General features: G+C 41.4%; 1 protein-coding gene across 1 annotated transcript; it reads right to left on the minus strand.

Moving 5' to 3' along the window:
- Positions 1-10548: 10548 nt before the first annotated feature.
- On the minus strand, positions 10549-11724 carry LOC127081017 (uncharacterized). The gene has a single exon (XM_051021306.1). It carries the CDS (start codon positions 11722-11724, stop codon positions 10549-10551), a length of 1176 nt encoding a protein of 391 aa, XP_050877263.1.
- Positions 11725-13525: the final 1801 nt, after the last annotated feature.

The following is a 13525-nucleotide window of genomic DNA, read 5'->3' on the forward strand; positions in this document are numbered from 1 at the left end:
ACCATAATTTCTGTTTGCCTCAAAACTTGAACTTTCTTCATCAGTTCCAGAGGACCGTTCCTTTACAAATGAAGTATGCCAGTGCATCTAAAGATGTGTTAAACATAGTTTCATCAAATGAAGTTCTCTTTTTCAGACCAACTATTTCATCTTTATAAGAGAATCTGACATTAATGTCAGAGGTTAGCATTTGATCATTCTCATGGCTTTCTTCAGCACCAGCTCGAATTTTACATCCATCTGTTATCTTGCCGGAAAGATGTTTCAATTGGTTCTTAAAAGTGTCCCCCAACAGGAGAATTTGGCTTTTGCCGCTTTCCTATCGAGTCACAATTTATAAATTGTGGCTTCTTTTCAACTGATAAGCCATTTAATCTCAACTTATTTTTATGGACAGAAGGTTCAATGTCTTGCAGAGCAACCATTTCATTACCAACTGTACCTCTTAGTTTCCTGCAACTATTTACCGCAGTTTGCACCTCACCCTTGTAAGCACGTTCCTTCAGATCACCTATGACAGCGTTTGATTCACACAAGCCATGTGAAAGCAAGCCATTTTCTGCATGCATTCCTGTCATTGTTTCCAGAAGAACACTCGTGTTCCTCAAATTCAAATGCATCCTGCTACTGATGTGAATGAAAAAGAAATTGGTACTGTTGCGGTAAAACCGAACTTGTCCTCTTGTGACTTAAACCTTCCATATATTCATGTGATAAGATGCTTTTTTATTATAAGTTATTCATATGCCATGTACATGGATGATTATGATTGAATGAATGAATGAAGTAATCGAACTATGAATGAGTATGTGGAAATTCTTGAATATGAATGGAATTTTTTTCAATGTGAATGAAGAAAATATGAATGTAAATTTGGAATGTAAAACGTAAAAAAATATGAAATAGTAAATATGAACATGAAATGGAGGATATGAATGTGTGTAGAGGAACATGTGGAATTTATTTTAATCATGCATGAATGAAATGATTGTAACATGAATGAATAAAAAATCTTTCAATATGAAGTGAAGAGTCTAAACGTGAAATGGTCATGAGGAGAAATGCAAATGACTGATCGATGGGAAAATATTTCAGGGCCAAAATCAGGGTATGACAGTTGCCCCTATTTAAACATCCTCCACCAGAGGAAAATGAAACAGCACTTTTTCATCGGATCGCAGTGGGGGATGGTTAAATACCATGGAGACCCAGATTTTGAACTTGAAAAATGAAAATGTTATGATATGATATGCATGGATGCATGATTCTTTATTTTTTTGAATTTATCTGTTATGGACACGGTGAATCCTTAACAGGAGATGCTACTCGACAGACTAATCTGTGGGGAATACTGATGGTCCATAGGGAGACAGACACAATAGGGTAAAACAAACCGTTGGGGATAACAATCCTGCTGGAGAATCAGACACACACTAGAGAGTACTCAAAGTGAAATTCGATGAACGACACTTAAAATACAAGAGATTTCGGCAGTAAGTTCACACATGACTTACTAAACCCGAATAAGAAAAATTTCTACAACAGGTTCATACATGACCTGATAACACTGAAACAATCATAGAGAAAGATTCTTCAAAAACAGGTTCAGACATGACCTGGTAATACTGGAATAAAGGCTCAACAGCAACGGGTTCATACATGACCTGACAATGCTGGGGAATATCAAGAAGTTCTGACAGCAGGTTCAGACATGACCTAACAAACTCAGAAAAATTCAAAAAGAGTATATCAACAGGTTCATACATGACCTGATGACCAACTTGAACATTTTGAGAAAATTTCCACAACAAGTTCATACATGACTTGACAACATTGGAATAATCAAAGAGAAAGATTCTTCAAAACAGGTCCAGACATGACCTGGTAATACTGGAATAAACGCTCAACAGCAGGTTCATACATGACCTGACAATGCTGGGGAATATCAAGAAGTTCTGACAACAGGTTCAGACATGACCTAACAAACTCAGAAAAATTCAAAAAGAGTATATCAACAGGTTCATACATGACCTGATGACCAACTTGAACATTTTGAGAAAATTTCCACCACAAGTTCATACATGACTTGACAACATTGGAACAAAAGATTCAGCAATAGGTTCATACATGACCTGACAACACTAGAATAATCGAAGAAAAAGATTCTTCAAAACAGGTTCATACATGACCTGGTAATACTGGAATAAAGGTTGAACAACAGGTTCATACATGACCTGGCAAAACAGGAACATTCAAAGAATTTTCTGACGGCAGGTTCAGACATGACCTAACAAACTCAGAAAAATTCAAAAAAAGTATATCAACAGGTTCATAGATGACCTGATGACAAACTTGAACATTTTGAGAAAATTTCCACAACAAGTTCATACATGACTTGACAACATTGGAACAAAAGGTTCAGCAACAGGTTCATACATGACCTGGCAACACTGGAATAATCAAAGAAAAAAATTCTTCAAAACAGGTTCAGACATGACCTGGTAATACTGGAATAAAGGCTCAACAGCAACGGGTTCATACATGACCTAACAATGCTGGGTAAAATCAAGAAGTTCTGACAGTAGGTTCAGACATGACCTAACAAACTCAGAAAAATCAAAGAGAGTGTATTAACAAGTTCATACATGACCTGACAACACTGAAATAATCATAGAGAAAGATTCTTCAAAACAGGTTCATACATGACCTGAGAATATTTGACTATTCAAAGAATTTTCAAAACAGGTTCATACATGACCTGAGAATATTGGACTATTCAAAGAATTTTTCAACAGCAGGTTCATACATGACCTGACAATACTTGACTATTTAAAGAATTTTCAATAACAGGTTCATACATGACCTGACAAAACAGGAACATTCAAAGAATTTTCAACAACAGGTTCATACATGACCTGACAACACTTGACTATTCAAAGAGTGCTCGATTAACAGGTTCATACAGGACCTGACATCACTTGGGAAAAATCAAAGGGAGTTTTATCAATAGGTTCAAACATGACCTTAGAATATTGGAAAACATACAAGGCAAGTTTCATCAATAGGTTCATACATGACCTGACACTTTAGAATACATCTGATAGTTCTGGAGATTTCTCACAAGAAATTAATCCAATCACAGATTTGGAGATTCCTAAGAGGGAATTTATGTAAAACAAAGATAAACGGGAGTCTTCTTAGAAGTAGATCATCCACGCAAAAGGCTACGATGATTCTTTACAGAGAAAATCAAACAAAACCTCCAAGCTTCTGGGAACTCCTCAAGATGGTGAGTCATACATGACTTTCACGGAACCATCAGGAAAGACAAGGTATTCAAACTCTCTGTACGTGCCAACAATACTTGGACTTGATGAAAATCATTAGTAAATAATTACCGGCTACAACGGAGTTTGCCAGCAACAACTGGACTTGAAATGATGTTGGCGACAACCAAACTTCAGATATCAATCACAAATGTATTTACAAATAGACTGACAGTGATGCCAACGACAATTGGGTTTAAAATAAATGCTGGTTACAACCAGACCTTAAAGGATAACAGTTACAACTGGATTTGGTCAAAGACACTGGTGACAACCAGACTTAACAGACGATGCCAGTAATGACTGGTCTCAAAGGTCAAGGGATACAATCAACAACGAGACCTGAGATTATGCAAATGAGCGCGAAGCACTTCGGGCTATGCATGATTTGGATTTTTCTTATATGCATGATGTATGAATGATCATGAAATGCAAATGCTGACAATATACAGACTGGAGATTAGGGAAAGCTTTATGGAGGTACTGAATCCTCAACACCAATAACTCAACCGGAGGAGTGAGTAAATGCATCAAAGGAGGATCTATTAAGCTGAACAGTTACAACTGGCCCAATAATCCTTCCAGAGAATGATAAATTTGTGCTCTCTGGATATAGATATTGATCATCCAAGGAGAGTCTTGCAACTTGAGACTTGCGGGGAAAGATGGAAGATTTCCTTTTAATATTTCCACATGTCAAAGCAAAATTGTGTTTCTCAATATGTTGAAAAATTCTTTTTGAGTTCAAAATTCATTATTAACAAATAAATGACATTTTTTATAACAAAGAAAACAAGAGAAAAATAGCAAATGATAGGATTTGATAGGCAAACTTGTATTTATTCAAGAATGGTAGCACACAAATGGCGTAGCTCCATGGAATGTTACAAATTTGAAAATGGCAATAGGGAAAGGTTTACATTGAATCGCAATTACTACTACTATCCCTAATAACAATGACTCCACGAGACCTCACTATTGAAGGGAGTAACTAGATTGATCTTCCATTTTTAGCTCTTCTGTGTTGATTAATGACGAACCGATGCAGTCTATGCCTTTTGTCCCTAATTTTTGCTTGGATCGCCCTTTCGGGTTTTCAATGCACCGGGACGCTCTTTTTTGCCTAAGTCGCCCTTTCAGGTTTTCAACTTAGCAATCTACCATGTTTTTTTTATCCCTAACTTTTGCCTGGACCGCCCTTTCGGGTTTTCAGTCCACCGGGATTTGTTAGGCATAGTATCTTTTGACTGCATCAGAGTTCACAAGGTGAATGAGCTCTTCGCCATCCATAGTTGTGAGAAATAGAGCACCTCCAGAGTATGCTCTCTTTACAACGTATGGGCCTTCATAGTTGGGAGTCCACTTCCCACGTGAATCTTTGTGTACTGGCAAGATCTTCTTGAGCACGAGATCTCCTTCCTTGAACTCTCGAGGACGAACCTTTTTGTCAAACGCTTTCTTGATTCGTTGCTGGTACAATTGTCCATGGCATAGAGTGGTCATACGCTTCTCATCAATGAGGTTAAGTTGATCATAGTTGTTTTGGATCCATTCAGCTTCGTCTAGCTTGGCCTCCATCAATATTCTCATTGAAGGTATCTCTACTTCGACTGGGAGAACTGCGTCCATCCCATACACTAAGGAGAATGGGGTTGCCCCTGTTGAAGTGCGGACTGAGGTCCGGTATCTATGCAAAGCAAAGGGTAGCATCTCGTGCCAATCCTTATAAGTTTTCACCATCTTTTGCAGGATCTTCTTGATATTTTTGTTGGCAGCTTCAACAACACCATTCATCTTTGGACGGTATGGAGAGGAATTATGGTGGCCAATCTTGAAACTCTCACATAATTCTATCATTGTCTTGTTGTTCAAGTTTGAACCGTTGTCGGTTATGATCTTGCTTGGGATTCCATAGCGGAAAATAATCTCCTTCTTGATAAAGCGAGCAACCACATGTCTTGTCACATTGGTGTAGGAAGCAGCCTCTACCCATTTAGCAAAGTAATCGATGGCAACCAGGATGAAGCGATGACCATTGGAAGCCTTCGGCTCTATAGCACCAATCATGTCGATGCCCCACATTGAGAAAGGCCAAGGTGATGTCAAAACATTCAGTAGCGTTGGCGGTACATGCACCTTATCAGCATAAATTTGGCATTTATGACAGTTTCTTGCATAGCTGAAACAATCGGACTCCATGGTCAACCAATAATAACCAGCTCTCAAAATCTTCTTGGCCATGGCATGTCCATTAGCATGGGTTCCAAAGGATCCTTCATGAATCTCCTTGATTAACATGTCTGCTTCGTGTCCATCCACGCATCTGAGCAGAACCATGTCATAGTTTCTCTTGTAAAGCACATCATTGCTCAAAAAGAATTTGGACGATAACCTCCTCAGAGTTTTCTTATCCAACAATGTAGCATCTTCTGGATACTCTTGACTTAGAAGATATCGCTTGATGTCATGAAACCATGGTTTACCATCAGTTTCTTCTTCAATCAGCTGATAGTAAGCAGGCTCATCTCTTCGCTCGATTCGAATAAGTGGAGCTTCATTATGGAATCTGACTTGGTACGTTGATGCTAATGTTGCCAAAGCGTCAGCCACTTGATTTTCTACTCTTGGGATGTGATGGAAAGTGATATCGTCGAAGTATTCTATCATCTTCACAACATGAGCGCGATACGGGATCAGCTTCGCATCGTGAGTTTTCCATTCTCCTTTGACTTGATAGATCACTAAGGCTGAATCTCCATACACCTCAAGGATCTTGATTCGGAGATCAATTGCAGCTTCAAGACCAAGGATACAAGTTTCATATTCAGCGACATTATTCGTACAATCAAAGCACAACCTTGTTGTGAAACGGGTAAAACCACCATTTGGATTCATCAAAACAGCTCCCACACCATGACCATTGTAATTGGAAGAACCATCGAACGCGAGCTTCCATCGAGGTCCTGGTTCTGGTCCTTCATCTGGGTCTGGGGTCTCACAATCTTTTATCAACATTATATCCTCATCGGGGAAATCAAACTTCAATGGATGATAGTCTTCAACTAGTTGATGAGCAAGATACTCTGCTAACACACTTCCCTTGATTGCCTTCTGGGTTACGTACCGGATGTCGTACTCTAACAAGAGCATTTGCCAACGGGCGAGTCTTCCAGTTAAGGCAGGTTTCTCAAAGATATACTTTATTGGATCCATTTTTGAGATCAACAAAGTAGTATGGCAAATCATGTATTGCCTCAAACGACGAGCGGCCCATGCTAGCGCGCAACAAGTTTTCTCCAAAAGCGAATATCGACATTCACAATCGGTAAACTTTTTACTCAGATAGTAAATAGCATGTTCTTTCCGACCAGTTTCGTCATGTTGCCCCAGCACGCATCCCATTGATCCTTCAAGCACAGTCATATACATGATTAATGGCTTTCCTGGGACAGGTGGAATCAAAATAGGAGGATCTTGTAAGTATTGGCGAATCTTCTCAAAAGCATTTTGACAATCAGAATTCCATTCAACAGCTTGATCTTTTCGAAGCAATTTGAAGATAGGCTCACACGTGGCCGTCATATGTGAGATAAACCTTGAGATGTAATTCAAACGTCCAAGGAAACCTCTAACTTCTCGCTCGGTGCATGGAGCAGGCATTTCTTGTATAGCTCGGACCTTGTCAGGGTCCACCTCGATTCCTCGTTGACTAACGATGAAACCAAGCAACTTCCCTGAACGAACACCGAATGTGCATTTTGCAGGGTTTAATCGTAATCTAAACTTTCTGAGGCGTTCAAACAGCTTCTTCAGATGGTTCATATGATCTTCTTCATTCTGAGATTTATCGATCATGTCGTCAACATAGACCTCTATCTCCTTGTGCATCATATCATGGAAAAGAGTGACCATAGCTCTCTGGTAAGTTGCCCCAACATTTTTGAGACCGAAAGGCATTACCTTATAGCAAAAAGTGCCCCAAGGGGTAATAAAAGTGGTCTTCTCCATGTCATCTGGAGCCATCTTGATTTGATTGTATCCAGAAAAACCATCCATAAAGGAGAATACAGCAAAACTTGCAGTATTGTCTACCAGAGTATCAATGTGTGGTAGAGGGAAATCGTCCTTTGGACTAGCTCTGTTCAGATCCCTATAGTCAACACACCTTTCCATCCTTTTTGGGCACAGGTACAATGTTAGCTACCCATTATGGGTACTTCGCCACTGCGAGAAAACCAGCGTCAAATTGTCGTTTGACTTCTTCCCGAATCTTCAGAGCCATATCTGGTCTTGTTCTTCGGAGTTTCTATTTTACTGGCGGGCATTCTGGCTGAAGCGGGAGCTTGTGCTCAACGATGTTGGTGTATAGACCTGGCATATATTGGTATGACCATGCAAATACATCCCCATATTCTTGTAGCAGCTTAACCAATCTCTCTTTGACGCTTGCTTCAAGTGTGGTGCCGATTTTGACTTCTTTCTTCTCTTCCTCTGTGCCAAGATTGATTGTTTCCATCGGTTCTTCATGTGGCTGAAGGGCTTTGGACTCGTGCTCGTGCAGCCTTGCCAATTCGTCGGGGATGTAATAATCTTCTTCACCCTCTTCTTCCGCTTGGTAGATAGGGGAGTCAAAGTTTTGAGAGGTAGTAAAGTCATTGGATTCAACGGGGTTATCATTTATTCTGCATGTTTGAATGATTGATTTCTTTTAGAAAAGTAAAAAATAAAAGATGCATAAATGAAAAGTTTTTTGTTTTTGAAAAGATTGCCATTTTCTTAAGAGAAAGCAAAATAAATGAATAAGAATTTAACAAAATGCCTTTCATTCATTGATAATGATTATTTGAAAATGGAAAGGGGCCCTACAACATGATCCATTAGCCTTGGGCAGAGCTAAGGATTCAAAAGGAAAAATACAACAATTATTACTTTGACAAAGGAAAAATTTCGGGGATCTCAACCGCCTTCCAGTTGTTCAAAGCTGTCTCACACCGGTAAACCAAACATGGCTCATCTTCATTTTAGGTGCTATCTTCAACTGCATTGACTTGATCTCCATGGATGAATCCTGTGCTGAGGAATACTTCCTTGATGCTTCGGGTGTTGTCCTTTGCAGGGACTCGGGCTCCTTTCGCAGCGGGAGGCACATATCCTAGACCAAAGTGATCATGCTTCTCACGAATATCAATAAGCTGTCCCCAACCTTCAGGGTTTCCTCCTTCAATGCTAGACTTTGCGCTTTTCAAAGAAGCGAATGATGAACAAGCTTTCCCAACAGGGTCCTTCATCTCCACAAAAGTGGCATTGGCTATTTCAATAGCTTGGAAAGAAGTTTCCAAAGCGTCCTCATCAGCCTCAATGTATCTGAAGGATGAAAGGTGACTGACCACAAAATCCTCTTGCGTAGAAATAATAATCAGTTGACTGTCCACCACAAACTTCATCTTTTGGTGTAAAGTGGAGGTGACTGCCCCTGCAGCATGAATCCAGGGATGCCCCAATAAGCAGCTATATGCTGGATTAATATCCATGACTTGGAAATTAATCGGGAATACATGAGGGCCAATCAATATGGGCAGTTCCACCTCTCCAATCACGGTTCTCCTAGAACCATCAAAAGCTTTCACTACCAAGGCACTAGGCTTCATAGCTGTTCCTTGATAAGATAACTTGGCGAGTGTTCTCTTTGCATAACATTCGGAGAAGATCCGGTATCAACCAAAACTCTTGCCAAAGCATCATCTTTTCATTTTACTGAGATATGGAGAGCACGATTGTGATTTTGTCCATCCTCGGGTAATTCCTCTCCACTGAAGATCAAAGTATTGCAAGCTGTGATATTTGCAACTACTCCATTAAATTGGTCTACTGTTATGCTTTGCGTTACATGAGCTTGTGCAAGCACCTTCAACAAAGCCTCCCTATGGGCTTGGGAGTTCAATAACAGAGATAGAATAGAGATTTTAGATGGTGTTTGATGCAACTGGTCCACAACCTTGTAGTCACTTTTCTTGATCAACTTCAAGAATTCAATAGCATCTTCGGATTGAACCACTTCGGGTTCTTTAGTGGGAGCTACAACTGTTGATTCCTTGTTTGGCCCTTGAGGAGTCACATTGAATTCGGGCGTATAGATTCGACCACTACGGATCATTCTGCTCATCCCTGCAATATTGGTGACGTCTTCACTTACAGTTTCTGTCACTTCAGCGTCTGAACTTCCTTCAACTACCTTGTCCACATCGGTAATCTCATATTTCCAAGGCACAACCTTGGTGCTCTCGTAGGGAAAAGGCATGGGCATACATATTTCCACAGGCGATGGCCGACTATTCGTAGGAATCAATCCACCATTATAATATGGAATCTCAACTGGCACGGGTAAATTGAAGCAAGGTTCAATTACCAACATATCTTCGCTCTTTGCAACATTGGAGATCTGAAGCACTCCTTTATCCATCAAATCTTGAATGTTGTCTCGTACCACCTGACATCCCTTTGGGTATGTGGCACACTCTTCACAATTTTCATGATTAACATTAATCATGCCAGCTTCCACCAATCATGCATGGAATGTTGCCAAAGGAGTCTTTACATCATCCACCTTATCAACCGTAACACCAACAGAAGCGTCCTCAATGGCATTTACTGCAGGATTTCCATGGGGAGGAAGAGGATTGTTCTTCACATTCGGTCCCATGTCCTTAAAAGACAAGATCTTGCTCTCAATCAGTTCACGGACCCTATGCTTTAGAGCGTAATAACCCTCTAGGTCATGCCCGGGGGCACCTTCATGGAAAGGACAATGTGCATTAGGGTTGTACCATGGAGGAAGACGGTCAGGTGGAGGTCCCATAGGTCTGGGAACCACCAACCCCTTTTGCAATAGGGAGGGATACAACTCAGTGTACGACATTGGGATTGGATTGAAGGTCTCCCTCTCCCCTTGCCTCCTATTCTGGTTTTGAGCATTCTGCCTCGGCGCTTGAGCTTTTGGTTGTTGATAAACAGGAGCTACTGGTGCTTGATGATAAGCTTGCGGAGTCGCAGCACATTGTTGAACTGGAGCTGGTCGATAAGCTGAAGGCGCTTGATAAGCCTGAGCAGGTTGTTGATTGAATGCAGGCGTCACATCAGCTACGTACGATTGCGGAGCATACTGGATGGGATACATGGGCTGTTGGTAGGGAATTGGTTGTTGAACATACTGCTGAGGTGGATATTATTGTGGTCTCCTTCTTGGAGGAGCTCTTCCCTGTCCAACAGTCACCGCATTTGTTTCCCCTTCCTTCTTCCTGGGAAACCCTCCAGAGAACTTCTTTTGATTGGCATTTGAAGTTCCAGCTACAGCCGCCAGTTTGCCATTCCTTACACCATATTCTACGCGAGCTCCTATAGCCACAAGCTCCGAGAATCCCAGGGAAGCACTTCCAACCATCATCTCGTAGAATTGGGGTTGGACAGTGTCGATAAACAGTTCGGTCAATTCCTTTTCAGCCAGAGGTGGTTTGACCTGAGAAGCCAGTTCCCTCCATCTTTGAGTGTATTCTTTAAAGGACTCCTTGTCATGCTGGAACATGCTTTGCAACTGTCTTCTGTCAGGCGCCATGTCCATATTATATTTGTAATGTTTTATGAACGCGTCTGACAGGTCTTGGAAACACCTGATCCTATTCTGATCCAGGCTCAAATACCACTTGGAAGGAGCCCCACTCAAGCTGTCTTGAAAGCAATGGATCATCAGCTTGTCGTCCTCCACGTGTGCAACCATTTTTCGATAATACATGATGAGATGGCTCTTTGGACAAGTATGCCCCTTGTATTTGTCGAAGTCCGGAGTTTTGAATTTTGCTGGAATCACCAACCCAGATACAAGACACATTTCTTTGGCAGCAGATCCAAAGACGTGGTCTCCTTCTAAATCTCGGAATTTCTTCTCAAGGAGCTGCATGTTCTCCTTTACCTCTCTGAAATCCTCAAACCTTACTTCGTCACCAGCAACTATTGAGTCAACAGTCTGATACATGTGGTTTTGATCTTCATAATGAGGAATATGCCTAGCATAGGCAGCTGGTGGAACCACAGTATGGATGACTGGACGTGCGTCAGTGTAAACCAGTAATGGCACGGCTTGTTGGACAGATTGCCCCATTTCATGCACCACCTCCGCTCGGGGGACGAATTCATAGGGTAGCCCATATGGAGGAAGGGTTGAGGGTAACGTTCTCTGAGGTTGGACTTCCACTGCTGGGCCCGTGGTCTCTGAAATTACAGTCGCTTGTGGAATCTCAAACCTGAAGGTTAAAGCTTGCAGCATCTCTCGCATCTGGGACATGCCTCCCTTGATTTCGTCTAGTTCCGCTCTAACTCGGGCGCTCTCTTGTTCTTGTTCAGCCATTCTCTGTCTTGCTCTGGCGTGAGTATTATACCGGTGTTAAAAATTCAGTGTGAAACTGGAGGAAGAAAGGGCGGAGTGAGACTCTTTTTTTGAAAATGTATGAATGCATGTATGGATGCATTTTGTTTGCAAAACTCTTGGTTAGTTTCAGTCATTCATTTCAGAAATACCACAATACTGGTTCGCAAATATTTAAAGAAATAAAGCAATAAAACACAATAAAATGAATCCCAAAAGCGATTTTTTCATTAATTCATAGCAAAGTTCAAATACAAACAATGTGCTTATGGCTCATGGGCTTTCCGAACCGTAGCAAGGTCGGTAGTCAGCCCTTCTAGCATTGCCTTACAAAACTTAATGAAATTAAAGACTTGATGTGGGGTGTTCTCTAGACACATGCACCAATCAACTTCTTGTAGTTTCTCAGGTAGCTCTCGCATGATGGAACTCGCAAATCCGGACAGCCTCAAAAATTTGCCCTTCCACTCAGTGTAGAGCCCTTGGAGGTCTTCAATGATGCGCAAGTCTTCAGCCTTGGTCACCTCTATGTCCCTATAGAGGTTTCTCCAATATATGCATTCACCTAGCAACACCATATAGGCAGCATCCTGATCCCCACCTTCATGTGCCTGGATTCTAGCATCGACTCGTTCCAAATGATATTTCAGCCGTGTGCAGACTCTTTCTGACTCTTCAGTCCTCAGTTTCTCGCGTTCCAGAGTATCCTTGTATTTCTGAATGGTGTTCTCCAGTTCACGAGTACGAATCTCAGAAATCAGTCGTGCTTCCCTTTTCATCTCAAGGGTCATTTCCAGAGTCTTGTTGAGTTTTTGAATCTGGAGTAAAGCTCTATCCAACTCTTCCTCCTTTGACTTGAATACAGATTTAGTGTTGTAGAGCGCTTGTCCGAACTTTTCTCTCCTTGCTGCAGATTCTCTAGCTCTTTTGTTGGAGATTTCAAGCTCTTTGTCCTTCTTTTGTTGACCATCTATCAAGTTCCCATTCTCTATCGAGACTCGGCCGAGCTTAATTCTCAAATCAGCATTTTCCAACTCCAACTCCTTGATACGGGCATTGAGTTTCTCTACATCTTCAGGTAATATGGGTTTTGGCTCAGGGACCAATGGATAGATAGAAGGATCAAATGGTAAAGGGAGTTTAACCATCTGAACCCTCTCTCTAACCCAACAAGTGTAAGGCTCTTGAGCAATGACATTTCTCTTACCCAATTCCTTACCCTTTCTGATAACTGCTTGCCAAGACCTCTTGATCTTCTTCACCATGGGATGATCTGCTTCAGCACTGTGTAAGACGAAAGGCTCTAAAGCTTCAGCTTTTGGAGGGCCATTCATAGGGTACCCATGCTGCCTCAGAGATAACATGGGGTTATAGTTGATGCAGCCATTGGTTCCTATCAAAGGCACATTGGGGAAGTCTCCAATGCTGACAATGACATCCTTGGTTTCCCAATCCCTGATATACCACTTAACATGACTGGAGGTGAGGGAAGCTAACTTCTGGGAAGGCTTGAGTTCCCTTGAGACAAAAGGACCTTCTTCGGGCATATGGGATCTAAACCAGGCATGCAACAACTGCGCACAACATAAGATGATTCCTCCCTTCTTCTCATGACGATCGTGGAAAGTGTAGTAGAGATCTGCCAAGAGGAACGGTACAGGGTTACCAGAGAGGAAAATTCTCACCGCCAGGTGATCCAAAAAATGGTAAATATTTGGGAAGAGAACTATCACATATACCAATACGGCTAGCACAGCATAGAAGGCTTCCCAATTCCCTTCCT

The sequence above is a fragment of the Lathyrus oleraceus genome, chromosome 5, assembly GCF_024323335.1.
Source record: "Lathyrus oleraceus cultivar Zhongwan6 chromosome 5, CAAS_Psat_ZW6_1.0, whole genome shotgun sequence".
Taxonomy (NCBI): Eukaryota; Viridiplantae; Streptophyta; class Magnoliopsida; order Fabales; family Fabaceae; genus Lathyrus; species Lathyrus oleraceus.

Excerpts from the sequence above, each read along its gene's own strand:
- LOC127081017 (XM_051021306.1), bottom strand. The coding sequence starts at position 11,724 with ATGGCTGAACAAGAACAAGAGAGCGCCCGAGTTAGAGCGGAACTAGAC.